The 27901-nt window shown below is 39.1% G+C and overlaps 2 protein-coding genes across 4 annotated transcripts in view; both read left to right on the forward strand.

Annotated features, from left to right (window-relative positions):
• LOC127452803 (phosphofurin acidic cluster sorting protein 1-like) overlaps positions 1-12321 on the forward strand; it is a 129567-nt gene extending 117246 nt beyond the window's left edge. For 2 of the 3 annotated variants that reach the window (XM_051718544.1, XM_051718532.1), the window contains exons 22-24: positions 707-945; positions 7380-7499; positions 7963-12321. In XM_051718544.1, the coding sequence (XP_051574504.1) occupies positions 707-945; positions 7380-7499; positions 7963-8081 (478 nt within the window). In that variant the 3' untranslated portion in view covers positions 8082-12321. The remainder of the gene's footprint in view (positions 1-706; positions 946-7379; positions 7500-7962) is intronic. The other variant, XR_007899315.1, reaches the window with a different exon arrangement.
• Positions 12322-14995: 2674 nt separating this feature from the next.
• Positions 14996-27901, forward strand: part of LOC127452969 (kinesin light chain 2-like) — a 32201-nt gene continuing 19295 nt past the window's right edge. Inside the window, exons 1-4 of the mRNA XM_051718913.1 lie at positions 14996-15399; positions 23977-24226; positions 24506-24806; positions 25607-25823. Of these exons, the coding sequence (XP_051574873.1) occupies positions 23999-24226; positions 24506-24806; positions 25607-25823 (746 nt within the window). The 5' untranslated portion in view covers positions 14996-15399; positions 23977-23998. The remainder of the gene's footprint in view (positions 15400-23976; positions 24227-24505; positions 24807-25606; positions 25824-27901) is intronic.

Raw genomic sequence — 27901 nt, forward strand, 5'->3', positions numbered from 1 at the left:
AGAGACGAGGGGAGGGAAAGGGGAGAGGGAAAGAGCGAGGTGGAGCGACAGAGAGAGAGAGGAGAGAAAAACTTGCTTGCCGGTTCCCGGACACGCTGTTGCCCAGTCCTCAACCACTCCTCTGCCCTCTGGCAGATGATAGCTCGCTCCTTCCCTGGCAGATGGTTGGAATGATGTAATCCAGTTGTTATGTCTGTAATTAGCGATGTTGTCCAATTCAATTAAAACATAAAACTCAAAAACCCAAGAGCAGTATAAATTCCATTAAGTGGAGTCAGTTGAAGTTCCAGAGATAATCCAATCCAAAAGTGGAATTATAGAACACTATAACAAAAAACAAAGCACAGGTAATGCCAGTGTGAAAGGCAGCCAGGTGCACACAATGTACTCACATGGCACAGGCATGTGAGGCAAGGTACTACACTGTTAGCTTCCTGCTGGGAGATCATGCAAAATGATTGACAGACAGAGAGCGCAACAAAGTTTTCTGATTGGCCTATCAATTAATTTGACTGCGGCCCGTGGCCACATTTTTGTTTGCTGTTTACACAGTCTAGTGGTGTCACAGAGACCAGTGAGATATCGGAGGGCACTTTTTTCCAGTGATATCTTGGGGCCTGTAGACCCTTTAATAGACAATTCTCATTTGTATAAAAAGGTATTCTGTCTAGTATGATTGGATTTCACTGTAATGTGTTTCTTTCAGGAGTCCCAGTATGTCTCACGGCGTGGATGCCATTGGACTGCAGGTGGATTACTGGCTGGCATCTCTGGCTGAGAAGCGTCGAGAGGGAGAGAGGAGAGATATGGGCTGTAAGAACACTCTAAAGAGCGCATTCTGGTCCCTGCAGGTCAGCCGGCTGACAGGAGGGGGAGTCAGCGACCCGCAAGCTCCCGTCAACACTATGGCCATGACAGTGGTCACCAAAGAGAAGAACAAGAAAGGTAAGCAGACCATAAGGAAGCTAAGAAAAAAGAAAGAAATTTATCAATAAAAAATCAAATATAAATAAATCATATAAACTGTATTAAGGCACAACCCAAATTTTGGTAACAGGTTTGCCAAAAAATATTTAGTTTGTCCACTCCAAGTTGAAGATCAACTTCATTTTGGAGAAAAAAAAAAAAAATTTACCTAATTGTGTAAATACATATAGATAGATAGATGGATGGATAGATTCAGCACAGCTAGAAAAAAAATACAAAAGACTGAAATAAGAAAAATTCAGTTCAGCTTTATATACAAGTATACATATTAAGCTTCATATTCAGTTATATACTCAACGGCCACTTTATTAGGTACACCTGTACATCTACTTATTCGTGCGATTATCTAATCAGCCAATCGTGTGGCAGCAGTGAAATGTATAAAATCATGCAGAAATGGGTCAGGAACTTCAGTTAATGTTCACATCAACCATCAGAATGGGGAAAAAATGTGATCTCAGTGATTTCAACCGTGGCATGATTGTTGGTGCCAGACGGGCTGATTTGAGTATTTCTGTAACTGCTGATCTCCTGGGATTTTCACGCACAACAGTCTCTAGAGAGTAAAGGGAATTGTGTGAGAGAAAAAAAACATCCAGTGTACTCACATGACACAGGCATGTGAGGCAAGGTACTACACTGTTAGCTTCCTGCTAGGAGATCACACGAAATGATTGACATACAGAAAGTGCAACAACGTCTTCTGATTGGCCTATCAAAGAATTTGACAGCAGCCCGTGGCCACATTTTTGTTTGCTGTTTACACAGTCTAGTGGTGTCACAGAGACCACCTGTACATCTACTTATTCATGCGATTATCTAATCAGCCAATTGTGTGGCAGCAGTGAAATGTATAAAATCATGCAGAAACGGGCCAGGAACTTCAGTTAATTTTCACATTAACCATCAGAATGGGGAAAAAATGTGATCTCAGTGATTTCAACCGTGGCATGACTGTTAGTGCCAGACGGGCTGGTTTGAGAATTTCTGTAACTGCTGATCTCCTGGGATTTTCACACACAATAGTCTCTAGAGAGTAATGAGAATTAGAGGATTTCCCTCTGGAGCAGTTGCGAGAAGAAATCCTCAAGCATGCCTTTGACCAAGTGAAAGTTATTGATGGGCTACAGCTCCAGCCAAATGTAGCACTTTCATTTCCATATTTTTCAATTATCAAGGATCGGTTTGTGTCAAGTGATGTAGGACACTCAGACAAAAGAGGATACAACCCAATTGTTAATACCGCAGAGCCGTCGGGAAATGTTATTCCAGACGGCTCATTATAATCCAATGGCAGTTCATTTGGGGCAGGAAAAGACACTGTACCTTCTAATGGCCCGTTTCTATTGGCCGAGCATTCGCGGGGATGTTCACAGGTGGTGTGCAGCATGCCGTCAATGTCAGCTGGTGAATCCACCGGCCAACCCAATAGCGCCATTGCGCCCCCTTCCATTAATCGAGGTCCCCTTCGAAAGAATTGGCATGGACCTCGTCGGGCCATTGGAGTGGATGGCACGCGGACATCGCTTTGTATTGGTTCTGGTGGGCTATGCAACGCGATATCCAGAAGCGGTGCCTCTGCGCAACATCTCAGCACGTAGTGTTGCGGAGACACTCTTCAGAATAATCTCCCGAGTGGGGATTCAGAAAGAAATCCTCACTGATGAGGGCACTACGTTCATGTCACGGACACTACGCAAACTATACGAATTGCTGGGTATTAAATCGATTTGCACCAGTGTTTACCACCCACAGACAGATGGGTTGGTGGAACGATTTAATAAAACCCTCAAAAATATGATTCGTAAGTCCATTTACGAGAGGAATTGGGACAAGTAGCTCGATCCCCTGTTATTTGCAGTTTGAGAGGTCCCGAAAGCCTCCACAGGGTTTTCCCCTTTCGAGCTGCTGAATGGGCGTCGACCGTGCGGTGTGCTCTACATCCTGCGGGAAGCTTGGGAGGAGGGACCTTCAAACAGTAAAAATGAAATTCAGTACGTTCTTGATCTTAGAGCAAAACTCCACACCTTGGGTCAACTAACACAGGAAAATGTGCTCCAAGCTCAAGAATGCCAAAGCCGACTGTGTGAAAGGGGCACTCAGCTATGGGAATTTGCACAGGGAGACAAAGTGCTTGTATTACTCCCAGTGTCGAGTTCTAAATTGCTCACCAAGTGGCAAGGGCCCTTTGAGGTCACACAATGTATTGGAGATCTGATTATGAGGTGACGCATGTCAAATATACCATCTCAACCTTCTGAAATTATAGACCGAGGTGGTCCCTGTGACATTGGCGACGGTAGTTCTGGAGAGGGAGGAGATCGGGCCGGAGGTGAAGTTAAAAGCCAATCATGTCATAGCAGTCCCTTGTGGAGACCGACTTTCGCCATCTCATGTAACAGAGGTTGCTGAGTTGCAAAAATAATTTGCAGACATGTTCTCGCCTCTGCCTGGGTGCACAAATCTCATAGAGCACCACATCTAGACGACACCTGGGGTTGTGGTATGCACTCGTCCCTACCGGCTTCCCGAACACAAGAAAAAAGTGGTTTGGGAAGAATTAGACACAATGCTCGATATGGCAGTAACAGACCTGCCAACCTGTATGCATTTTGCGTGGCAGGTACACATTTTGACACAAAAGTATGCTGGTAAGATTTGTCACTCTAAACTACGCAAAAAGCTAGTGACGCCTTTGTGCACGTGCAGTACTCAAGTCTAACAGCAAGAAGCAGCAGCGTCTAGCCTGCCAAAAAGCAAAAGAAGAAGAGTTCAACCAATCATAGCGCTGGGTTCATTCCCCCAAATATCAAGCGGGGATGATTGACAAATGCATAATATCAATCATTTCAAGAGACTGAAAATCGACAGCAACACGAAATAGTTTTTATCCCTCTTGTTCCCCATAAGTGAGGATGGTGCTTTTAACTCCTTTGCAAAGGTAAACGGGCTGGGATGGATATGGAAAGTTGTGAATTGAGTTAATGCAGACCTGCCAACCTCGGGAAAATATTTAACATTAGCCTAACATTACGTAATTTGCAAGCTAGCTTGCTTGTTCTCTAGGCAACTAATGTTAAGTTATATGGTCCATGTGTCGCAGAGAGTTAAACGTGACTTTTCATAGTACTGTATTCATAATTATTATTGCAGCCAAACCCGTCACCATAATGAGAGGAGCAGATCATAGCAGGATGAATGATCCACATAAATAATGTTACATAGAAAGTTACCAGGAGGTTTGTGTGTGTGTGCCTTGCAATTAAAATAAACATGACGTCAGATGAGGAGGACACTGACAGGGAGAGAGCAACAGACCTAAAAAGAAGCGAGTCCATGCCCCCCAGAAGTTCCTCACAAAGTATCAGGTGCAATGGCTGTGCCTCTGCCCCTCAAAACTGCCAAATCATGCATTTTGCACATTGTGCAATTACGATTTTGACGTTAGCCACCAAAGAGCTTCAGGTAATAATGTGGCTAAACCTCTAGTTACAAAGTCCTACATTCCTAGATAAAGAAAAAACAAAACCCGAAAGAATTCTTTCTTGGTTCTTTCGGGGTTTTCTTTTTTTTTTTTTTATCTAGGAATGTAGGCCTTTGTAACTAGAGGTTTAAATGGAAACAACAGCTTAAGCTGGTAGCTGTGTTTTGGAACATGGTAACTGGTTTAAGCTGGTCATTAGCTGGTCAAAGATGGTCATGATCTGGTTGACCAGCTACCATCTTCCAAAAGCCAGCTTGAGCTGGGATGACCAGCAAGTAGCTGGTCCAAGCTGACCAGCTAATGACCAGCTTCGACCAGCTTAAACCAGCTACCATGTTCCAATACACAGCTACCAGCTTAAGCTGGGTTTCCACCAGGGAAGAGAAAAAAGATCTGACAAAACCTGAGAAGATACTTCAGTTCCTCACCAACCCCATGTCAAAGGTGTATTCACTTTTTGTGAAGAGAGCCATACCTGTTTTTGACATCAGCAACCAAGTAGAAAAATAGGAGCCATGCATACATATCCTGCTTCCAACTATGGAGCTGTAACTGCATAAGGTATTGCTTTCATTCTGTAAGCCAGAGCATGTGATCACTATAATGAATGAAACTGGTAGAGGAATCAAGCCAACCAGCCCAAGGGAAAATCAGCTACCTGATGAGGAACTCTCAATTGGCCATGACACCCAAACCTTTATCCAAAGCCAGGGTAACCTAGAGCTATGTTAACCTAGATGTCTATGATAAAACATGGTCAAAGTTCCAAAACTTGAGCTGAACGTATGTAAAAATGCTCCCTGCAAGTCAAAAATCAGGGGTTCAGCCTCCCCTGAACTGAAGCCAGATTATTCACACATGCGCACAAATGGCTGTCTCTTCCTAAATGTAAATTATTTACTAAATATGTCTTTTCATTAAGAGTACTTCTCAAGAATATATGATTGTATTGTTTTCTTCATAGCCGATTTATATGTTGGATAACGTGATTATATGGCGGTGAGTGTGCAAAGTGAAGTGGTGCGAAAGCAAGTGAACTAAGCGTTACACTATTGCGGTACTCAAAATATTTTCCCAAGCTTGGCAGGTCTGGAGTAATAGATCCCACAGTGATTGTTCTAGCCCGGTCGTTCTAGTCCCCAAATCAGTACGACAGGTCAGTATGATTCTGTGTGGATTATAGAAATGTTGATGCGGTGTCTAAATTTGATGCATACCCAATGCCTCGTATTGATGAGTTGCTCGATCAGTTGGGCACAGCTCGCTTTTACTCGACACTGGATTTGACAAAGGATTATTGGCAGATCCCCTTAATGCAGATGTCCCGTTAAAAAACGGCTTTCTCCACACCGTTTGGCTTACATCAATTAGTGACACTTCCGTTCGGTTTCTTCAGTGTCCCGGCTACATTTCAGCGCCTTATGGACCAAGTCCTCAGACCACACTCTGCTTACGCCGCTGCCTATCTGGATGACATCATTATATACAGTAATGATTGTCAGCGGCACATGCAGCATCTGAGGGCTGTTCTGAGGTCGTTGTGACGAGAAGTGCGCAATGGACGGGTGGAGGTATGGATTCTGGGGTTCCACTTGGGTCACGGGCAGGTGCGTCCCCATATTGATAAGACCACAGTGATTGCGACCTGCCCGAGACCCAAGACCAGAAAGGAGGTGAGACAGTTCCTGGGGCTGGCTGGCTGCTATAGAAGTAGTACCGGTACTACCTCTCTTCTCCACATGAAAGATACCCTTGCGCGGATCACCCAGTGGTATATTGCACTTCAGCCATTTCTTTTCAAAGTGGTCCACAGGCCGGGCGGTGAGGTATGTGGCGGCATGTGAGAGTTCATCCGGAGAGAAAGCGGTAAGGGTACACACCTGAGCACTATAATATCTAACACCTGTTTCTGATTGCAGTAAGCACTGGGGAGAGTGATTAAAAAGAGGGACCACGCCAGAGACGAGGAGAGAGAGCTGAGCTTCAGAGATGTGTGTGTGTTTCAGAACTGTTCCGCTGAAAAGCGCGTTGTTTGAGTGTATAAATAAATTTACCGTTTCGAGTTTGAAATTCCCTGTCCTCCGCTTCCTCTTTCTAAGAGGGAAAGAGATCCACTGTACAATTGTAGTGAGAAGAAAAGCATCACAGAATGCACAACCTTGAGGTGGATGGGCTACAACAGCAGAAGACCATGTTGGGTTCCACTTCTGTGGCCTACTATCTGCATGTCGCTGCAGAAATCGAGATTTATCAACCAGACGATGTTTTTCCAATCATCTATCATCCAGTTTTGGTGAGCCTGTGCCCTCTCTTAGTTTCCTGTTCTTAGCTGACAGTAGTGGTACCCAGAGGGGTTTTCTGCTGCTGTAGCCCATCCACCTCAATGTTCGACGTGTTGTGCATTTAGAAATGCTTTTCTGCATAGCACTATTGTAACATGTGGTTATTAGGGTTACTGTCACCTTCTTGTCAGCTTGGACCAGTCTGGCCGTTCTCTTCTGACATCTGTCATTAACAAGGCATTTCTGTCCACAGAACTACAGCTCACTGGATGTTTTTTGTTTTTGGCACCATTCTGAGTAAACTTGAGAGACTGTTGTGTGTGAAAATCCCAGGAGATAACAGTTACAGAAATACTCAAACCAGCCCTTCTGGCACCAACAATCATGCCACGGTCGAAATCACTATCACCACATTTTTTTCCCCATTCTGATGGTTGATGTGAACATTAACTGAAGCTCCTGACTCGTATCTGTCTGATTTTATGTATTGCACTGCTGCCACACAATTGGCTGATTAAATAATCGCATGAATAAGTAAATGTACAGGTGCACCTAATAAAGTGGCCGGTGAGTGTATTTTTTATATAGTGGCATATTAATGTCTCTTCCTCTCTTTCTTTTTGCAGTTCCAACAATTTTCCTGGGGAAGAAACCTAAAGAACGTGAGATGGACTCTAAAAGTCAGGTCATTGAGGGCATCAGCCGGCTCATCTGCTCAGCCAAACAGCAGCAGACTATTCTGAAAGGTAACAGACTTTCAATCCAGTAAGAAAACACATACCGTATATCTTGGGGTATAATGTGCTGTAGGACAAGAGCTAGCTCTAGGTACGGATTTATTGATTATTAAGTCAACAAGGACCCATAAACATTTTTGCTTGTGCTGATTACTCTCAAAAATTAGCTTATTTAAAAAAGCAAGAAAACAGTGTTTACATGAGAGTTGAAATTATCTAGTTATTATCTGCTTATGACGCCAAACCGTGAAGAGGCATGCACACAACACTTGCACACATTGGATAAGCCGTTAAGAACACACCGGTAAAGGTGTTTACATGCAACGTAAAATCGGCATAATGGCCAAAAATCTACCAGTGTCAGCCATTGCAATTTTTATTTTTATTTGATTAATGGTGCCCTAGTACAAAACAAAACAAAAATTTCTTGACTCTGTGAATTCACAAACAACATCTCTCTCTCTTTTCTCAGTTACCATTGATGGAGGAGAGTGGAACGACGTGAAGTTCTTCCAGTTAGCAGCTCAATGGCCGACTCATGTCAAATATCTCCCAGTTGGATTGTTTGGCTACAGCAAACCACCCTCCTAGGACAGCCCATATTCAAAACCCCGCCTTCAGCCCGCAACCTACACCCTATTGCACACCGCCCCTGCCTCTCAGAATGCCGGCCAATTGTAGTTGTGAGACAGGACTCTCCTATATAGGTGTCTCTGGTGGGTGGATAGGTGTAGTTGTAGAAGTTTGATTTGGCGGGTTTGGTAGACTTTTATCAGCACTTTTATCACTTTTATTTATCAAAAGGTCCCAGAGCCACATGTGGGGGCCAAGCACAAAATTTGAATACATCACCTGTCAACCATCAACCTGATCACTATTGAACGGCATGACAAGGCATACATCCCTTAAAAATATAACCCCTGACCTCACTGATACAACAATGGATGGCTTTCATTATTGACCTCAGTGTTAAAATTGAAGTATTTCCATCAAATGCCGTTTAAACCATTAAAAATGTTCCATGGTAACCACAGTTTCCACCAAAATACCGTAGTTACTATAGTTATTGTTAGTACTGTAAAATCAGAACATATGGTAATATGGCCATCTTCCCCCTAGTTGACAAAACTCGGAAATGCATCGTTAACCTCTAGCTTGCATGACTTAAATTACACCCATAACAGGACCCACTTTCTATTAGGTATCTTTAACTGCTGTACTTACATAAGCATTTGATACAATGTACTTATTATGTACATAGGTGTTGTTGCATTGTACTTGCATTTAAACCTGCATTTAATTTCATCTGTAGTTACACTGTTAACCTAACCCCTTAACCCAACTCTACCCTAACCACTACTCCTAAACCCACCATACCTCAAACTCAATAGCAGCAAATGTACATTTTGTGAACATTTTGAAGAATATGTAGTTACACAATAAATACATTGTACTGTATGCGTTTTAAAGTTAGTACATAGTATTTGAAGACACCTAATATAAAGTGGGATCAAAATTATTTTAATATTGGTTCCGTGTTGCACTTTATGTACTTGTGCATGTGCTGAGCTGTGCTAACTGAGCTGCTGTAGCCTGCAAATTGCTTTTCCCTCAGTATACAGAAGGTTGGGGTCTGTGACATAACAAATAGTGGTTCACAGTGACACAGTGGTTAATCCAAATAACTAGAATAATTTTAAGTAGTTTTATATTATTTTGTACACAGATTATGCTTTTATGTGTCGGAAGATCTGATGATCATTTAGTTCTACTTTCAAAAGTGACCTTTTTAGCTTAAATATGTAGCTCATTTATTTATTTATTTCCATAAACCATATCTCCAAAGATCACTCTTGCCAATCAGAATGTAAACATTATAGGAAATTGATAGGAGGGGGAAGAGAGCTCAAGGGAATGATGTCATCGATTAGCAAAAGGGCTGGACTAGGTTGGACATGAAAATGTTAAAAATAAGTTGTGGCGTAGTCAGCAGAATTGAGGAAAATGTTGTATTGTTAATTTTGTGTTCTTATATGAATCTTCACAGCTGTGAACAGGTTTGGGGAGATCTTCAGAAGGGAAACCTTGGCTAGATGCTATGCACTTCAACTCAACTTTACTCTTACACATCTTCGTCCAAAGCACAATGTTTTTGCCAACTAGATCCTCACACGGAATGCCCCGTTAAAACAAGCATGGGATCAGACCCTCACTTACGATTAGTACCTACCTTTAAAGTTACGAGCTAAACAGCAAAACTGATCTTGGATCAGTCATTTTAGAGCTACAAGCTCCCTTTATTTGCTAGTTGTTACAATACAGTTAAAGGCAGCTTTTAAGAAAGTAACTTTGTTCTATTTTGTCTAAAATGTTTGTTAGATAATCTTGTGTGTTAGGTATGCATCTAACAAGACAATATTGTTTGCGATGTGGTTTTAAAATTATAACAAAACAAAAAAACATTATCTCTGAAACAATGTTGTGCCACAGTTAGAGTGATACAAGTATGTTGTGTGACTGTTGTTGTTGTTTTTTTTGTGTGTGTGTGTGTGTGTGTGTGTGTGTGTGTGTGTTTTATAATAGTGTTCACTGGTAAGGTTAGTCTGTGGTGTAAACTAAAACATTCTTCAATTCAGTCACAACACAAGATTCAGCATTTTTTCGCCCAGCAGACTTCTAATAATTTAAACTTGAACTGCTAATGAATATACCATTATTGTTACATAATAATTAATTTGTCAATTTCACAATATCATTATTAATTCACTTTCAGTGAATCTTACAAAACCTGTCAAAAACATGCCCGGGTCCTAGTTCACCACAAAATCAAGAAAGAAAATTAAATTTAGTACATTTGAAAATATTTGTACATCATGGTAGTATTTGCTGGCTTTAATTTATGCTTATTTATAAATGTAAAAATTGATGTATTTTAGTGATTTTTTCCCCCCTGTAATTACAGTAAAAAAAATTATATACAGTAAAAATGACTGTAGTACACTAATAAATAATTGGAATAATGGGAATTACTGAAAAACATAAAAGTAAAAAGTCTGGACACATGATGGTCGTGAGAATAATGACACAATGCAAAAAATCTTAATCTTAAGAATAGGCTTTATATATATATATATATATATATATATATATATATATATATATATATATATATATATATATATATATAAATAACTTTTTTAAATGTGACCCCCGGACATGTTTTTAAGAGATTCATCAAAATCTTTCTTTTGGGTAACTTTTCATATTTTTCATGTCTCTTTTCTTAATAAGAGTATCCATTTGTAACAAAAAGTATTACAAACAACTAAGTATTAAAGTAAAGGGAACTGTTGCGCTTAAAACTTGTTTCTTTAGATGCATGGAGACAAAAAAAAAAAGAAATGTATTTAAAAAAAATCACAAAAGTTCCTGTCTGCACACTGAATGACAATCAGACTGGAAAAGATCTCATATATATATATATATATATATATATATATATATATATATATATATATATTAAACTTGCATAGTGGAAGAAGTGCAGTGAATTAAAAACTAGACTTTCTTTCTTGAACAACTAAGTATTAAAATACAAATGGATCAATTAGATTTATTCCTTTAACCTGCTCCTTAGATGTTTAGCAATAGTTTTAAGCTTTTGTTGTTTTTTGAAGTGTTTTTCCTTTTGTGTATATTAAATGCAGCTCTCCTACAGTATTTCTACCCATATTCTCAGAGAAGATTGAAGAAATCTTCAAAATGATGTTTCCCTGGCATTTAAAAAACAAAAATGTATTTAGATCGTTATGGGCTGAACTTTATTCTAAATTAATTAAATAAAAATGTATGTAATGCTGTTACATTTGCTGTTTGTGTTTTAAACTTCTATGATGGGCAAGCAAAAATCTGCAGTAACCTTTATACAAGCTTTTTGAGGTAAAGCACACATTGTTTAAACCTTAAATGTTAACTATTTTGGGGTGCAGGTTTAAATTTGATGTGGATACGTGTTTCTTGAAAGGAAATAAGGAGAGGCACCAAAAAAAAGCTGTTGCATTCTGTTTTTGTTATTGTGTGTGTGTGTGTATGTGTGTGTGTGTGTAGGGGGAAAATTAGATTTTCAGTATTTTTGGAGCAGTCTGGAAGTAACACATTTTTCAGAATGTTCATTTCAATATGAAAAGAAAACGCATGGACTACAAAATACCCATTCCTTCATCTGAACATGGACTGTCTCTTAATCCGTGTGCTGTTTGGAGTCTGGTCTTTGCCTGGCTGTACGTGTACCTCTGTACTGTATGTACTTGTGTGTTGATTGTAATGTGACATTTTTTTCAGAAACCATGAAGTGGATTTGAGCATAATTATATGAACAGCCAATCAGAATGGTCTTTTCCACTTCATCAAATACTTCTTGTCAGTCTATCTTGATCTGTTCGAGAGCTAATATACCTGAATTCCACAAGCTTCGGATTCAAACAGCCGATTTGGCCAAAGTTAGCCAATGTAAAAATAATACCCCATAATATTTAGATGAGGACAAAGCCAAGCTTGTGGATGAGAGAAGTATTTTTGCACATGCATTTATTATCTTTTAGCAGTTTTCAGCTGTTTGCCTTTTTGCCTCTTGACAATAATGCTTGTACATATCCAAAGTGCTTGTAATGAGAACTTATGTTCCTTTATTGTTTTTTTATTATTATTTGACATGTTTTTTAGTACTGCTTTTTCATAATTCAGTTGTCAATCAATAGATGTGGTATATGGACATTGGAAGTGTTACTTGTATTCTTTTTTTATTTAATAAACACACCTGATTTGTATATTCCTTTGAGTTGTGTGAATAGTGTGATTGAAATCGCTTACTACCCTTTTCTGTGTAATGTTATATCCAATTTTACAACTTCGTTTTAACAGAAGAATTAATGTAAGTGCTTTTATAAAATTATTAGCCTCACATTTCTGCCTTAAAAACCTCCAAAATTGGCCTCATTCACTTCCATTGTAAGTGCCTCACTGTAACCTCGATTCTTGCTTTTTAGATCACCAAAAAATTACAGTTCTCTCACTAAAGAGAGAATCTCACAAAATGTACTCACCCTCATGCCATCCCAGATGTGTATGACTTTCTTCTGCTGAACACAAAGATTTTAATAAGAATATCTCAGCTCTGTAGGTCCATACAATGCAAGTGAAAAGGGTCCAAATCTTTGAAGCTCCAAAAAGCACATAAATGGAGCACAAAAGTAATCCATAAGACTCCAGGGGTTTAATACATGTCTTTTGAAGCAATCTAATAGGTTTTAGCACTAGTCAAGCACTAGGAAGTGTAATCGAGCTTGAAATCATGATTGTGAGGCTGCAGTGGCAAGATGTATAGTGAAAAAGGAGTTACATTTTGGTCTTTTCCCACCCAAAACCGATTAGATCGCTTCTGAAGACATGGATTTTTCTGGCACCTTATGGATTACTTTTATGCTGCCTTTGTGCTATTTGGAGCTTCAAAGTTTTGGTCACATTCACATTATATAGACGTACAGAGCTGAGATGTTTCTAAAAATCTTTGTGTTCTGCAGAAGAAAGTCATACACATGAAATGGCATGAGGGTGAGTAAATGATGAGCGAATTTTAACTTGCATTGAACCTGGAATTTTCCATTAAAAAAATTCACAGACCACCATTTGCCTTGCCTTCTACAAAGTATGTCCAATCTTGGCCAAAATTGGCACAGCTTATCTAAAGTCCAATAATTTATAAGGTCACAATTTGGATTTGTGGTGTTCGATATACTGTTCTCCAGAAAAACTGAGAAGTTAGAGTGTTGGCAAATAAAAGTGTATCTGGACAATGCTGTTGCATTTTGACATGAAATTTGGACGTATCACTTGCTCTGAGAATTCCACATCAATTGTGGTAACAGCACTTCCCACTGGTCAAATGTTATAAAGTTGTAATGATAAATCTGTATAGGGTTTAATACTATTTTTCCTAAATTGACCACTGGAGGTGCAAAGCAAATCTACTCAACTTTACAATGGCCGAGTTCGAAATGGCACACTACCATATTATTATACTATTTCTGCCATATGGCAGTAGTATGAGTAGTATCAAAGTCTTTCTAGCAAGTCAGTCCACTGTCTGCTGTCTTTGGAACGCTTTCAGGAGGCTATTTCCTGTCATGCCAGTGCAGCTCCTATCCACTTGAATGGAGAAAGACCAAAATCTCAAAAACGGTTGGTCAAAATTACGATCAAAGAACATATTTCAATTCAACAACAAAACAAAACAAAAAAACTGACAATACTGGTATCATAAATTGAGATTCTTTACCTCATATTGCGCTACAAAATGCAATTTTACCAGCTTCTATAGCTAATGCGCATGCGCGTTCTAGAGTTGCTTGACAGGTGATGTCTGTATCGAAAAGGTGATTGGCGTAAAAATGCTTTTATCTGTAAGGCGGAACTTCCTTTCAACATCCGTTGACCATTGGGCGCTCAGAGCTCCTTGGTTGAGCGTTCCAATTTCTCCTATTCATTTTAATAGAAGTGACCCATCTCTGCTAAATAATCACTGGTAGTATGTAATTTAGAACTTGTCTAAAAGTGCCTCCCAAACTGCACACTTTCTGCACTATTCTACGACATTTATAGTGTAAGTAGTTGCAAGCAGTATGTAAACAACACTGAAAATGTAACAAAAACTAAGAGTACCCGAATAATGCACTACTGCGCAACCATCAAAACGGCAAATAAAACGTTGGGCACTTTGTGCACTCAGCACTCGCTGCTTGCTGTACATAGCGGAAAGCGTAAAATTACCTGGCTGCGATGCTGGTCTGACAAAACAATTGTAAATAATGGAGAATGTGGCAATTAGCGAAACTTCAGTGAAGACAGCATCTTAAAAATGTGAGTTTAATGCTTTACCATCACCCCACGCTGTATGAAAAAGGTTCATTATTTAAGAGGTTCGCTAACGTGCTAAAGCTAGTGACAACACATGCATTTGAAACGTCACTTCCGTCAAGTAAAAAAATGTAAAGTGTTCCATTTGGGATGACTTTGAAAATTCATACACTGCATGACTGAGAGTATAGTGTGTTGTGTAAGTGCATAGTGTATAGTACGTCATTTGGGACACAGCATTTGCCTTTAGTGTGCTTGGCCCCTTTGCTGGCAACAATATTTGTAAAATGTGTGACATGCACTCAAGGGCATAGATTTGGCTTGAACATGCAGCGTGAAGCATTTATATGTTTCCATTGATCATTGTAATTGCTTGTTTTGATTACTGGAATCTACGCCCATATGATGCACTATTAATTTCTTTAGGTGTAAACATGTAAGTGGTCAAATTAATTGGGTCATTATTTGGTGCATTTATGGACGTTTTTACATGTGACGATCGTCTGTATTTTTGAGGACGTTTTCATAAATTTGGCTCTCACACATACAGTCCACGCCCTGTTTAGGGAGGGCGGGTGTGGTGATGTCAGCGCGCAAGGCTGTGGATTCTGGGAGCAGAACACACAAACACATACATCAGCCATTTTCAGTTTGCCGTGGTCATTCTCTTTCACTTCAACACAAAGGTCCCCCAACTGTCCAGCTGAAAGGCACCAAAAGGATGGACGAAGCGAAAGCGGGTCATCGCGCACACGGGCGGTTTTTTCGTTAAGCGCGTCAAAACACAAAGGCGCATCAGACGTGCATCATCCGATCAACACTGCGATGCGTCTCCGGGATTTCATCTGATTCACCTTTGGGGAAATTATTGTATTGGTCGAAATCTTGATTTTTGGACGTGTCCCAAATCATAACAGTACAATCATATTCTGCACGCGTGAAGTAAATCAACCCCTAAAACATCCCAAACCGGCATCTACAGACTAAAAAAAAAAAGGTATATTTCCTCTTTTTTTTTTTTTTTTTTTTTAACACAACATGCAAACTATGCAACATTATCTGTGATTAGTTTTACACGTTATACTTGCATCTAAAAAAAAAATCGATTAAAATGTTCGTATAAACTGATGTCGGCTCCAATAGAGAGGAAAGTTTAGCTCTTCTGCTAAAAACAGTAGCTAAACAAAGTCTTTAAATCGTGTTAAAATGTATTCATGTTATTTTGAAACAAGATTACATTATGTATTGTTTTGAGCTGGTCTGTTTTGAGCGAAATATTAGATGCATGATGGATTTATGATGTACTTGGTGATTTTGTCCCTCATCCAGGCAGTGATGTTTTCATTACAACATAACTGCAATCACTACGAATGGGGTTATGAATCTAAAGTACTTATTTATTTATTTTTTTATACTGCGACATTTTTACATGAGAATACAAAATAATAAATGGGAGACGTTTTATTATGAAATTGAAATTTTTGCTGATGTTGCACAATAATTTTCATAAAGTGACTTTATTTTATCTTGACATCCTTTAAAACAAAAGGACTCTCTTTACTTTCGTATGTAGAAAAATATCTAAAGGTCTTTGTATCAAACAGTAAACACTCATGATTCAGTGATGATGCGGGTCACCTTGATGGATTTGTCCAGGATTCACGTGATTATTCCTCGCAGCTGTCAGTCATTTTGAATACGGAAATAATCTTATCCAGTTGTGTACATTAGGATGCCGTTTGTGGCTCAGATCAGAGACATTTACAAGTTGAACATGCTTGATATGGGACATGCTGCTGTTGCTGCATTGCAGTCAATTGGCGTGATGAATGGTTCAGCGAGCGCCCTCAGCTGGAGGCAGGTGGAAATCCAGGTGCCGGCCCGTTGAGGAGGTTATGTTCGCAATAACACACTACCATACTACTCGTACTATTTTTTTTTAGTATGTATACCTTGTACAGTATGCTAATTTTCTCTGTTCAGCTCGACTTTCCATTTGCAGTGTGACATGTTATGTTAACTCATATTGCTCTGACTGCCAAAAAGCTAAGATATTTGTACACAAACTTTGATTATAATTGTAAAATAATTTCTGAGATAATTTGCATGTACACATGCAAGTAATGAAGTCGTGATGAAAATGTAGCTAACTACTGTTTGAAAAGTTTTGAATTGTTTAATTTTCCATATTTTCACATATCATATATTTAAAGGTGCACTCAGTAACGTTTGTCTTTGTGTCATCTTGGACTTACACTGACACCTAGCGGCTTGAATGCAGCATCATTTAAAATCAATAGTTTTTAGTTTCAGATGCCATTGTAGAAATTTAGTATTCACCGTCAGCCATGATTACTTTAATCAGTGAGTGAAAGTGTCAAATAACAGGACGGTTACTGAGATTAAACGAGTAGTATTCAGCTGGTCATGTGATTCTAACATGGCTGCCCCCATGTGCGGACCCTCTCCGTGTAGAATAAAACGGCTTTTATAAGGTTACTGATATCACTGGGATCTTCATTTTAATGTGAGTGCTCATGATATTATTAATACGTTTCAAAATAATTCATTTCTTTAGGAGTTTTTTAATGAGACAAATATTACTGAGTGTACCTTTAAAAAATGGTATGTAGTACAATATGTACTGTGCAGTAAGCAGTGTTACCATGCAAGCATAGCCTCAGAATGCTTAATCCTAATTTGTATATTTCTTATAAGTGCGTCTTGATACCTAGTGTTGGGTAAGTGACTGAAAAAAGTAATCCACTACAAATTACTAACTACCTCTCTTAAATTGTAATCAAATTACTGATTGTGTCATCGAAAAAGTAATCAAATTCTAAATACATTACTTTGTTACTTTCTAAAACACTTTTCACAGAAATGTTTTTGTTTTGCCGCTCAAATTCAAGAAATGCTCAAGAAATGTAATTAAAAGTTATTACTTTAATTAAAAGTCAGTAACTGTAATCTGCTTACAAGAATATTAAATGTATGATAAATGTTACACTTTTTTTTACCGAAAACGTAATTAGATTGCTGTAACTAATTACTTTGTAATCAGATTACACCCAACACTGAGTGTATTTACATGCACATTCTTACACTGATTACTCAAAAATGTGGTAGGGCTCCACAATTAATCGAAATAAAATCGAAATAGCGACATGACCTTGTGCGATTATTAAATCGCAAAGGGATGGGATTAAAATAAATAAGTAGTCAGCTCACTTCAAAGTTTATAAAGAAGTTAGAGCATTATTACAAAGTTTTCAGAGCGATTCTTCCTCTCCTCAGTCAGGCGTGAACTGCAGTGCTGCTTTCACATGCGTCATTGGAGTTTAATGTGATCTCATGTTACGTTAAATGAGATCAAACGACTATTCAACAAAACATTTTGTCGTTGTCGATAACGTCGACTAATCGTTTCAGCCCAATTTGACATTAAGCCTCGTTCTTTAGGACTATTTTATATACAGTGGAGAATAGTTTTTATGAGCCTACTTGTTTTAAGACCTGTAGTAAAGAGTAAAATGGAATATTTTGTGTTAATTTAATTATTCAATTAAACAACAGTATTTTTGACAGCAAAAACTAGGAAACAACTATGGTATTACCAACAGGGACACTGAGCAGAAAGCATACATATAACCTGTTTTGACAGAGCTGCTGATAAAAACTTAAATGATCAGCATTGGATAATTAGATGAAAAGAAAATTGGAGATCGGTATTGGAGAACAGGTACACGGTTTTTGTCCAAATCGTGCAGCCCCTGTCTGTGGTCATGTAAATGCTTTAAACAGCTTTCCTTTATCGGTTAATGTCAATAATGGCGTAAAAATAAACTGATCAACATGGGTAGATTTTTGGTCATTGAGGTGATTTTTGCATTGCATGTAAACACCTTTACCGGCGTTCTTAAAGGGATAGTTCAGCCAAAAATTCTCTCATCATTTACTCACACTCATGCCATCCCAGATGTGTATGACTTTCTCCGGCTGGCACAAACAAAGATTTTTCGAAGAAAATCTCAGCTCTGTAGGTCCATACAATGCAAGTGAATGGTGGCCAGAACATTGAAGGTCCAAAAAGCATATAAATGCAACATAAAAGTAATCCACATGAGCAGTTTTCCCAGGCAAATGGGAAACCCCTGTATTTGCAGTTGGCGTGAGGATGACACAAACCTTTTACTGTATGTGTTCTGCTACATAAGATCTGAAATTAATAACCAGACAAATTCTTGTCAACTACGGACTGTAAAACTATTTGTGTAATGTGGTTTATTATTTAATTCAGTAGATACCCCTTGATGAAATCGTTAGCTTGGTCAGCTTCCTGTTGAGAAGAGCTGAATCACACTCTGACAATGTTGATGTTCTTCATCACTTAAGTTAACAGGCAGCAGAACTCATTGTCAGCAGTGTGTGGATTGCCAGATTGTCTTAGTGTTTTGGGCGTGAGCTGTGTGTTACTATAGTACAAAGGTGCAGTATGCCCAGCAGTGATGGATTGTAACGGAGTTTAGGGTCTAATGGAGGCCATTAGAATCTGTCCAATCATTCACATTAGTTTTAGGGACATGCACGGGCCACCGTGTAAAACTTAAGATGGCAATTAAGCTGTTGTTTGCATTTTAATAGGGTCGTATTATAATAAAATCGTACATCTCTTTTGAAACCAAACCTAAAACTAAAGAGTTTTTAACTTCAAAATGTTTTCTTTGGTCCAAAAAGACTATTTTTTGAAACTAAACTGCAAAAATGTCTTGTTCTGAAATCTGCAACTTTCTAACACCATTAATTTTGCAACAGCTACTCTCTAAAATCCATAATCACTAATGAAAATAGACAGCGATTTATTTCATTATTGTTAGTTAAATCTGTGCCTGGGGAACATCTGTGAGGGACTTCACTTTACAGTAGTGAAAATAGCGTTTTTCTGAAAAAAATGGGAGTGTGCTTCAAAGAAGGTCATGATCACATTGTCAATCAGACAGAGCGCAGCAGAGAAAGAGAGTGCAATAATTTTCACTAGGATATTTATAGATAAAATATTTGTTGTTGGACATTTAAACCTAAAATACTTTAGTAATCCAAATGATTTTGGAGCAAATCTACAGGTAAAATAGAAACTATTACTGATATTATTATAACTGTTACTAAAATCGGTTGACTTCAGCACCCATTGTTGCATTATATGCCAGTGGTGTGAGTCCAAAAAATTTACTGTTGCACTGTTAAGGTAGTGCAATATCTTGTTTTTGTAGCATCTGCAAAGCTCTTGAACACATCATTAAAATTTTTGATTTCTGAAATCCAAAACTAGAGAGCTGAAGAGCCATGTGTTGCTTATTCTGTAAAAAAGTTTATTTTTGGACTCAAAAATAATAATGTCAAAATCTTGATTTTTATGTTAACCCTTTAGAATCAGAATGAGCAGAATCAAAGCACTTAAGGGGTTTTTAAAGATTTCCTGTTTCAGTGGGATACTCAATTAAAAACAAGGAGGGTCAAGTGTTTGGTATCATTCTAAAGATAACTTTTCCAAAAAAAAATTATGATGTAGGTTATGATACATTCTGAGACTCTGAGCCTAAGAAACTGCTGAAAAATCACAACAACAACAAAATTTGCCAAAAATGTACTACTTTGTTGTTTTTTGACATTATATATCTCTGGGTGTAAATAAGTTGGCTCTGAAAAACTGCTTTTGTTTTGTTCCCAATCATGTCACCTTTATGTGAAAGTTTTCTTTTATTTTTTTATTTATTTATTTTTTATATATGACAAAGCAATCAAAAGTTATAGTATTACAAAAATGATTTATCATAGTGTCCAAAACATCTCCATGTGTCCAAATCCTCTCTAAACAAATAAAACATAATAATTGTACATAAGAACTAATTACACATGAAAACACAACAATGAGTAAAGACATGATTTTAGTAATGAGATTTCACAGAATGAGTGCCTTTTGACTCAATGATTCTGCATGATTGAGTCTGTGTCATTTACTTGGTGCCATCTCTTGGTGAACATATGTAACATTGTGCTTCATGTGGATTATCTAATGATCTATGCATCTGATTACCTTGTGTGTGAAAGATAATCACCACCTCTAAGTAATGGTATGTAATAAGTGAAAACATGGCATATAATTGTCAAAGACATATACTTAACTATTACTCGCTATATTTTTGTATGTGAATAAAAGAAATATGCTGGTTATATTTAAGAGCTTTTTAACAACATATGACACATGGTTATTTGATGAGATTGATGTTTTTACTTGTGCCCGACCGATATATTGGTATATTAATCTTTCACCAATATATCGGTATCGGCATATATGCGCAGATATGAAAAAAAAAAATTCAGAACATATAATGCATAAAACAATGCTTTAGAATTGGTGTCGTTATGTAGTTTGTCCAGCAGAGCGCGCTCCGACTCCATTGTTTACAGAGCTGACTCTGAGCTGATGGTGGCTCTGCAGACAGGGCGGATTTAAGTGGTGCGGAGTTGAGCGGTGTCTTCTCAAGTCGCTAACTAGTTTGTGAAATACATACTGGAATGTTACTAAACAATCTGCAGTTGTACTTACGATGTAGTTGTGCTGACGCTCTGCTCACGTCTTGCTCAAGCTTGCTATGTGAAACGGCCGTAATACATCTGGAGTTACTGACACTCCAACTTTGGAAAAACAATGAAAATGTATTGTTTTATTTTTTTTACACCATTTGCATATTATGCAACAAGGGGTGTGGAAGTCAAATGATTTTAGTAATAAACCTACACTCTCTGTGTAAAAATAAAATAATGATGCTGCCACCTTTTTAAGTTTTATATTTTTTGTTTTTTATTTTTATTTTTATTTTTATTTTTTACCCGTAATATTGCTCCGAAATCATAGGCCAAAATTGTCATTTTGATCCCCTATAATAAATAATTAATTACTCAGTAAATATTGATCCATGGCATTTAATTTTTTGGCTTTGATAATCATTTATGGTTTTTTCACCAGTAAAAACGAAAAACAAAGTTAGCAAAAACAACATTTTGAGCTGGGGACCTCTGCTTGATTGGACAGAATGATCCTATATGTGGTTTCTATTTGTTTTTTGTTTTTTTAACTTCAGTTGCAGTTTTTTTTTTTTTTTTTTTTTTTTTACAATAAAATACTTTTTCACCCTGATTAATCAAAGAAAATATCAACACATTAATCGATGTCATTAAAATATGAACATCCAGATTTACAGTTGAACTCAGAAGTTTACATACACTTAGGCTGAAGTCATTAAAATGATTTTTTTTTAATTATTATTATTTTTTTTTATCCCCTATTCTCCCAATATGGAATGCCCAATTCCCACTACTTAGTAGGTCCTCGTGGTGGCGCGGTTACTCACCTCAATCCAGGTGGCGGAGGACAAGTCTCAGTTGCCTCCTTCTGAGACCGTCAATCCACGCATCTTATCACGTGGCTCGTTGTGCATGACACCATGGAGACTCCCAGCATGTGGAGGTTCATGCTACTCTCCACAATCCACGCATAACTTACCATGCACCCCATTCAGAGCGAGAACCACTAATCGTGACCACGAGGAGGTTACCGCATGTGACTCTACCCTCCCTAGCAATCGGGCCAATTTGGTTGCTTAGGAGACCTGGCTGGAGTCACTCAGAACACCCTGGATTCAAACTCACGACTCCAGGGCTGGTAGTTAGCGTCAATACTCGCTGAGCTGCCCAGGCCCCCTAAAACTCATTTTTTAACCACTCCACAGATTTCATATTAGCAAACTATAGTTTTTGGCAAGTTGTTTAGGACATCTACTTTGTGCATGACACAAGTAATTTTTCCAACAATTGTTTACAGACAGATTGTTTCACTTTTAATTGACTATATCACAATTCCAGTGGGTCAGAAGTTTACATACACTAAGTTAACTGTGCCTTTAAGCAGCTTGGAAAATTCCAGAAAATGATGTCAATCCTTTAGGCAATTAGCCAATTAGTTTCAATTACCCAAGACCTCAGAAAAAAAAAATTGTAGACCTCCACAAGTTTGGTTCATCCTTGGGAGCAATTTCCAAATGCCTGAAGGTACCACGTTCATTTGTACAAACAATAGTACGCAAGTATTAACACCATGGGGCCACGCAGCCATCATACCACTCAGAAAGGAGACACATTCTGTCTCCTAGAGTTGAACGTAGTTTGATGCGAAAAGTGCAAATCAATCCCAGAACAACAGCAAAGGACCTTGTGAAGATGCATGAGGAAACACGGTAGACAAGTATCTATATCCACAGTAAAACAAGTCCTATAGTGACATAACCTGAAAGGCTGTTCAGCAAGGAAGAAGCCACTGCTCCAAAACCACCATAAAAAAGCCAAACTACAGTTTGCAAGTGCACATGGGGACAAAGATCTTAATTTTTGGAGAAATGTCCTCTGGTCTGATGAAACAAAAATGTAACTGTTTGGCCATAATGAACATCATTATGTTTGGAGGAAAAAGGGTGAGGCTTGCAAGCCGAAGAACACCATCCCAACCGTGAAGCATGGGGGTGGCTGCATCATGTAGTGGGGGTGCTTTGCTGCAGGAGGGACTGGTACACTTCACAAAATAGATGGCATCATGACATCTCAAGACATCAGCCAGACAGTTAAAGCTCAGTCACAAATGGGTCTTCCAAATGGACAATGACCCCAACCATACCTCCAAAATTGTGGCAATATGGCTTAAAGACAACAAAGTCAAGGTATTGGAGTGGCCATCACAAAGCCCTGACCTCAATATGATTAGAAAATTTGTGGACAGAACTGAAAAAGTGTGTACGAGCAAGTAGGCTTACAAACCTGACTGGTTACACCAGTTCTGTCTGGAGGAATGAGCCAAAATTCCAGCAACGTTTTGTGAGAAGCTTGTGGAAGGCTACCCAAAATGTTTGACCCAAGTTAAACAATTTAAAGGCAATGTTACCAAATACTAACAAAGTGTATGTAAACTTCTGACCCACTGGGAATGTGATGAAAGAAATAAAAGCTGGAATAAATCATTCTCTCTACTATTATTCTGACATTTCACATTCCCAAAGTAAAGTAGTGATCCTAACTGACCTAAGACAGAGAATGTTTTCTACGATTAAATGTCAGGAATTGTGGAAAAACTGGGTTTAAATATATTTGGCTAAGGTGTATGTAAACTTCTGACTTCAACTGTACATATTAATGCCTGTTCAGTATTAAGTGATGTAACAGGGATATTTTTGCTCCTTTCAATTAGAGGTTAGTCAATCATAACAAAGATTATTTACATATAGAAGTCTTAAAGATACAGTAGCAAAAACTGTACAAATTCTTAAATGAAGAATTTAAGACTCATTTAAAAAAAAAAGGCAAAAAGCGCCCCCAAAATAAAACTATTGGTAGCTGATGTCCCCAAGACTACGATAAAAAAGAGAAATCAAAATATTACAGGAAAATAAGTAACTTTAATCGTGCGGGATACTGGACCATCCCCCATTTTTCTTCATTCTCATTCTTTTACTCTCATCCCTGTCAGTAAGTGCTGTGTCCTGCGGGTGATGTCCACCATGGTGTACCCGCGAGAGGAGACCCTGGAGCGGCTAACGCAGGATGAGATTGTGCTGAACACTAAAGCAGTGATGCAGGGTTTGGAGACGCTGCGTGGGGAGCATGCTCAGCTCCTCAACTCCATACTGGACTGCACCCAACCACCCATTGCCCAGGAGAAATCAACCCTGCTCCGCAAGAGCCTGGAAGACATTGAGCTGGGACTGGGAGAGGCACAGGTATCCACCAATTACCCCATCTTTCACTTCCTCTGGATTAGATGCAGCTTTTTTCTAGTCATGCAAAAACAGCTTCTATCTACTTGAATGGGGAAAACTGATCTCCAAAACTATATGTGGATTAATGTAGATGTAGTTTTAGTAATAGAGTTACAGCCTTGCTTTGGATTGACTGTAACTTTTTAAAGATTTAAAGCTAAATTCAATTTCAACATTTGGTTAACAGCTGGGGTTTGTGTCAAGTCCAGGTTTGAAACTTCGGTGTGTAACTTTTCTCAGGTGATCATCGCTCTGTCTGGTCATCTGAGCTCTGTGGAGTCTGAAAAACAGAAGTTGCGTGCACAGGTTCGACGGCTCTGTCAAGAGAACCAGTGGCTGCGGGACGAGCTGGCCAGCACGCAGCACAAGCTGCAGAAGAGTGAGCAGAGCGTTGCACAGCTAGAGGAGGAGAAGAAACATCTGGAGTTCATGAATCAGATCCGCAAGCTGGATGAGGACACCTCGCCCTCGGAGGAGAAACATGGAGAGAAGAAGGACAATCTCGACGATCTGTTTCCTAATGATGACGACCAGGGGCCAGGTGAGAGACAGATGCCTTGATCAGAAAACATTAAACAATGATTATTAGTTATCTGTTAATATATTTGTGTGCTCTGCATGTGGCATGAAAGCATTCACATAGAAAAATAAAGGCTTTGTTCCAAACCCTAGTAAGCTACCAAGACAGCATTTGTAGTCATCGGTGTGCACTGACTTATAGAGTTAAAACAAGTAAAAACAGCAAGTTATAAAAAATATGTCTTTATAGTCTTTCAGACTTGCAGTGCACTTTCTCATCACCAGTGTAAAAAGTACATATTTGTAGTGCATAGTAGAAGTATGCAGATATGTATGCAGAATAAGTAAGCAGCCATTCATCCTAGATGATTAAGTAAAGTCTCAATAATATTGCAGAAATGTAAAAAAAAAAAAAAAAGAAAGAAATAGTGCCATCTTCTTAAAAATGCTTGTGAGGAGTGATGTTTGTTTTGTGCGCATTAGTGACAGAGTGTGGAGTGGTGGTTGTGTAGTGGACTAAAGCACTGAACTGATAAGCGGAAGGTTGTTGGTTCAATCCCCACAGCCACCACCATTGTGTCCTTGAGCAAGGCAATTAACTCCAGGTTGCTCCAGGGGGATTGTCCCTGTAATCAGGGCACTGTAAGTCACTTTGGATAAAAGCGTCTGCCAAATGCATAAATGTAAATGTAAATGAGTTAACAGAGATGCTGCCTACAAAAAGTGTATTACCTCACTTTGGAACAGATTCCAATAGCCATGTTATGGTCCCTGACCTTTGACATTTAGCCTTAACCTCTACATTTAATCCTACCACTCCAGCTCGGCCCAGCGGTGAAGTGGCGGCACAGCAGGGAGGGTACGAGATCCCAGCACGCCTCCGAACTCTCCACAACCTGGTGATCCAGTACGCCTCTCAGGGCCGGTATGAGGTGGCTGTGCCGCTCTGCAAACAGGCCCTGGAAGACCTGGAGAAAACTTCTGGACATGACCATCCAGATGTGGCCACCATGCTAAATATCCTCGCCTTGGTGTACAGGTTAGAGAGTACTCCTTGAAAGACACAGCAAACAGTTTCAATGAAAAAAAAATTGGTTTACTTTGGTTGCATTGTGTCTCCCTGGTTTTCAGCACCTTGTGCCCTAAAGGCCGCATTATAGGACACTGTAAGGTAAAATGTAGTTTAAACTTTGAAAGAAATGTCTCAAAATCCCTGCATTTTATTGTGCTCGTTCCAGCTGTATTTGAGCACAATAGGGTCAAATGGGTCATTTGTTGCCCATCTCGGCTGCTCCCATTAGTTTGTTGAGGCACGTTGCCAGTATAACTCCAAACTAAGGCTGTGCTGAATGCCCCTTACTGCTCTGGATTTGAAAAAACATCAAGGCAGTACTTCAAGCTTGAATGGCTCTAATGGCAAGAAAATTGTCTAATCCAGCCTGACGATCCTATGGTAGCTGCACAGATCTCAGCCTACCTGTCAGACATTCTGTGTTGGGTGAAAGAACACCAACTCCAAGTCAACCTAGCAAAGATGGAGATTTTAGTTGTTCTAGTGAGCCTAGCAGTTTAGCATAACTTTACCATTCAACTAGACTCGTCAACAATAACGCCATCCAGGACAGCCAGAAATTTTGGCGTTGTTTTTGACATTCAGTTGAATTTCACGGACCACATTGCAGGAACAGCCCGATCATGCAGATATGCTCTGTATAACATTGGGAAGATTAGACCTTTCCCATCTGAGCATGCAACACAACTCCTTGTCCAGGCTCTTGTTATATCTAGACTGGACTATTGCACTGCTCTTCTGGCGGGACTTTCTGCATAAACAGTCAAACTCTGCAATTGATCCAGAACACGGCAGCACGATTGGTCTCCAACGAGCCCAAGTGAGCACGTCACACCTCTCTTCATCGAACTGTACTGGTTGCCAATGATTGCTCACATCAAGTTCAAGGCATTGATGCTCGCTTACAGAACAACCACTGGCTCTGCACCTCCCCCTATCTATACTCGCTACTTCAAGTCTGTGTGCCCTCCAGAAGCTTAGGATCAGCGGGTGAGCAGTGAATTAATTGCACTGAATTAACAATTAATTAACAAATAACTTTTAGATTTAAATTTACGCAATTAGCAGATGCTCTTATACCTACATGGATACTGTGCATTTGGGATACAGTTGTGCTCAAAATTTTGCATACCCTTGGAGAATTGGTAATATATGTACCATTTTTAAAGGAAACATGAGTGAGCAGGCAAAACACATTTCTTTTATTTCTTATGGGATTCATATTCAACTGTAGGTTATAACAGAATGGCACAATCATAAAACAAAACATGGCAACAAAGAAAAAAATGAAATGACCCCTGTTCAAAAGTCTGCATACCCTTAGTTCTTAATACTGTGTATTGCCCCCTTTAGCATCAAGTGCAGTCTTTTGTAATAGTTGTCCCAAATTCTTGCAGGTGGTATTGCTGCCCATTCGTCTCCAGGTCATGCAAAGTCTTTGGTTGTCTTGGATGAACCACACGTTTGAGATCTCCCCAGAGTGGCTCGATGATATTAAGGTCAGGAGACTGTGATGGCCACTCCAGAACCTTCACCTTTTTCTGCTGTAACCACTGGAGGGTCAACTTGGCCTTGTGCTTAGGGTCATTGTCATGCTGGAAAGTCCAAGAGCATCCCATGTGCAGAAGAATGCAAATTGTCTGCCAGTATTTTCTGATAACATGCTGCATTCACCTTGCCATAAATTTTCACAAGATTCCCCGTGCCTTTAGAGCTCACACACCCCCAAAACACACCCACATGCTTCACAGTGGGGATGGTATTCTTTTCACTATAGGCCTTGTTGACCCCTCTCCAAACATAGTGCTTATGGTTGTGACCATAAAGCTCTATTTTGGTCTCGTCATTTCAAATTACAGTGTGCCAGAAGCTGTGAGGCGTGTCAAGGTGTTTTTTTTGTAAAGGCTTCTTTCTGGCAACTCGACCATGCAGCTCATTTTTGTTCAAGTATCGTCATATTATGCTCCTTGAAACAACCACACTGTCTTTTTCCAGAGCAGCCTATATTTCTCCTGAGGTTACCTGTGGGTTTTTCTTTGTATCCC

The sequence above is a fragment of the Myxocyprinus asiaticus genome, chromosome 2 (assembly GCF_019703515.2).
Source record: "Myxocyprinus asiaticus isolate MX2 ecotype Aquarium Trade chromosome 2, UBuf_Myxa_2, whole genome shotgun sequence".
NCBI lineage: Eukaryota > Metazoa > Chordata > Actinopteri > Cypriniformes > Catostomidae > Myxocyprinus > Myxocyprinus asiaticus.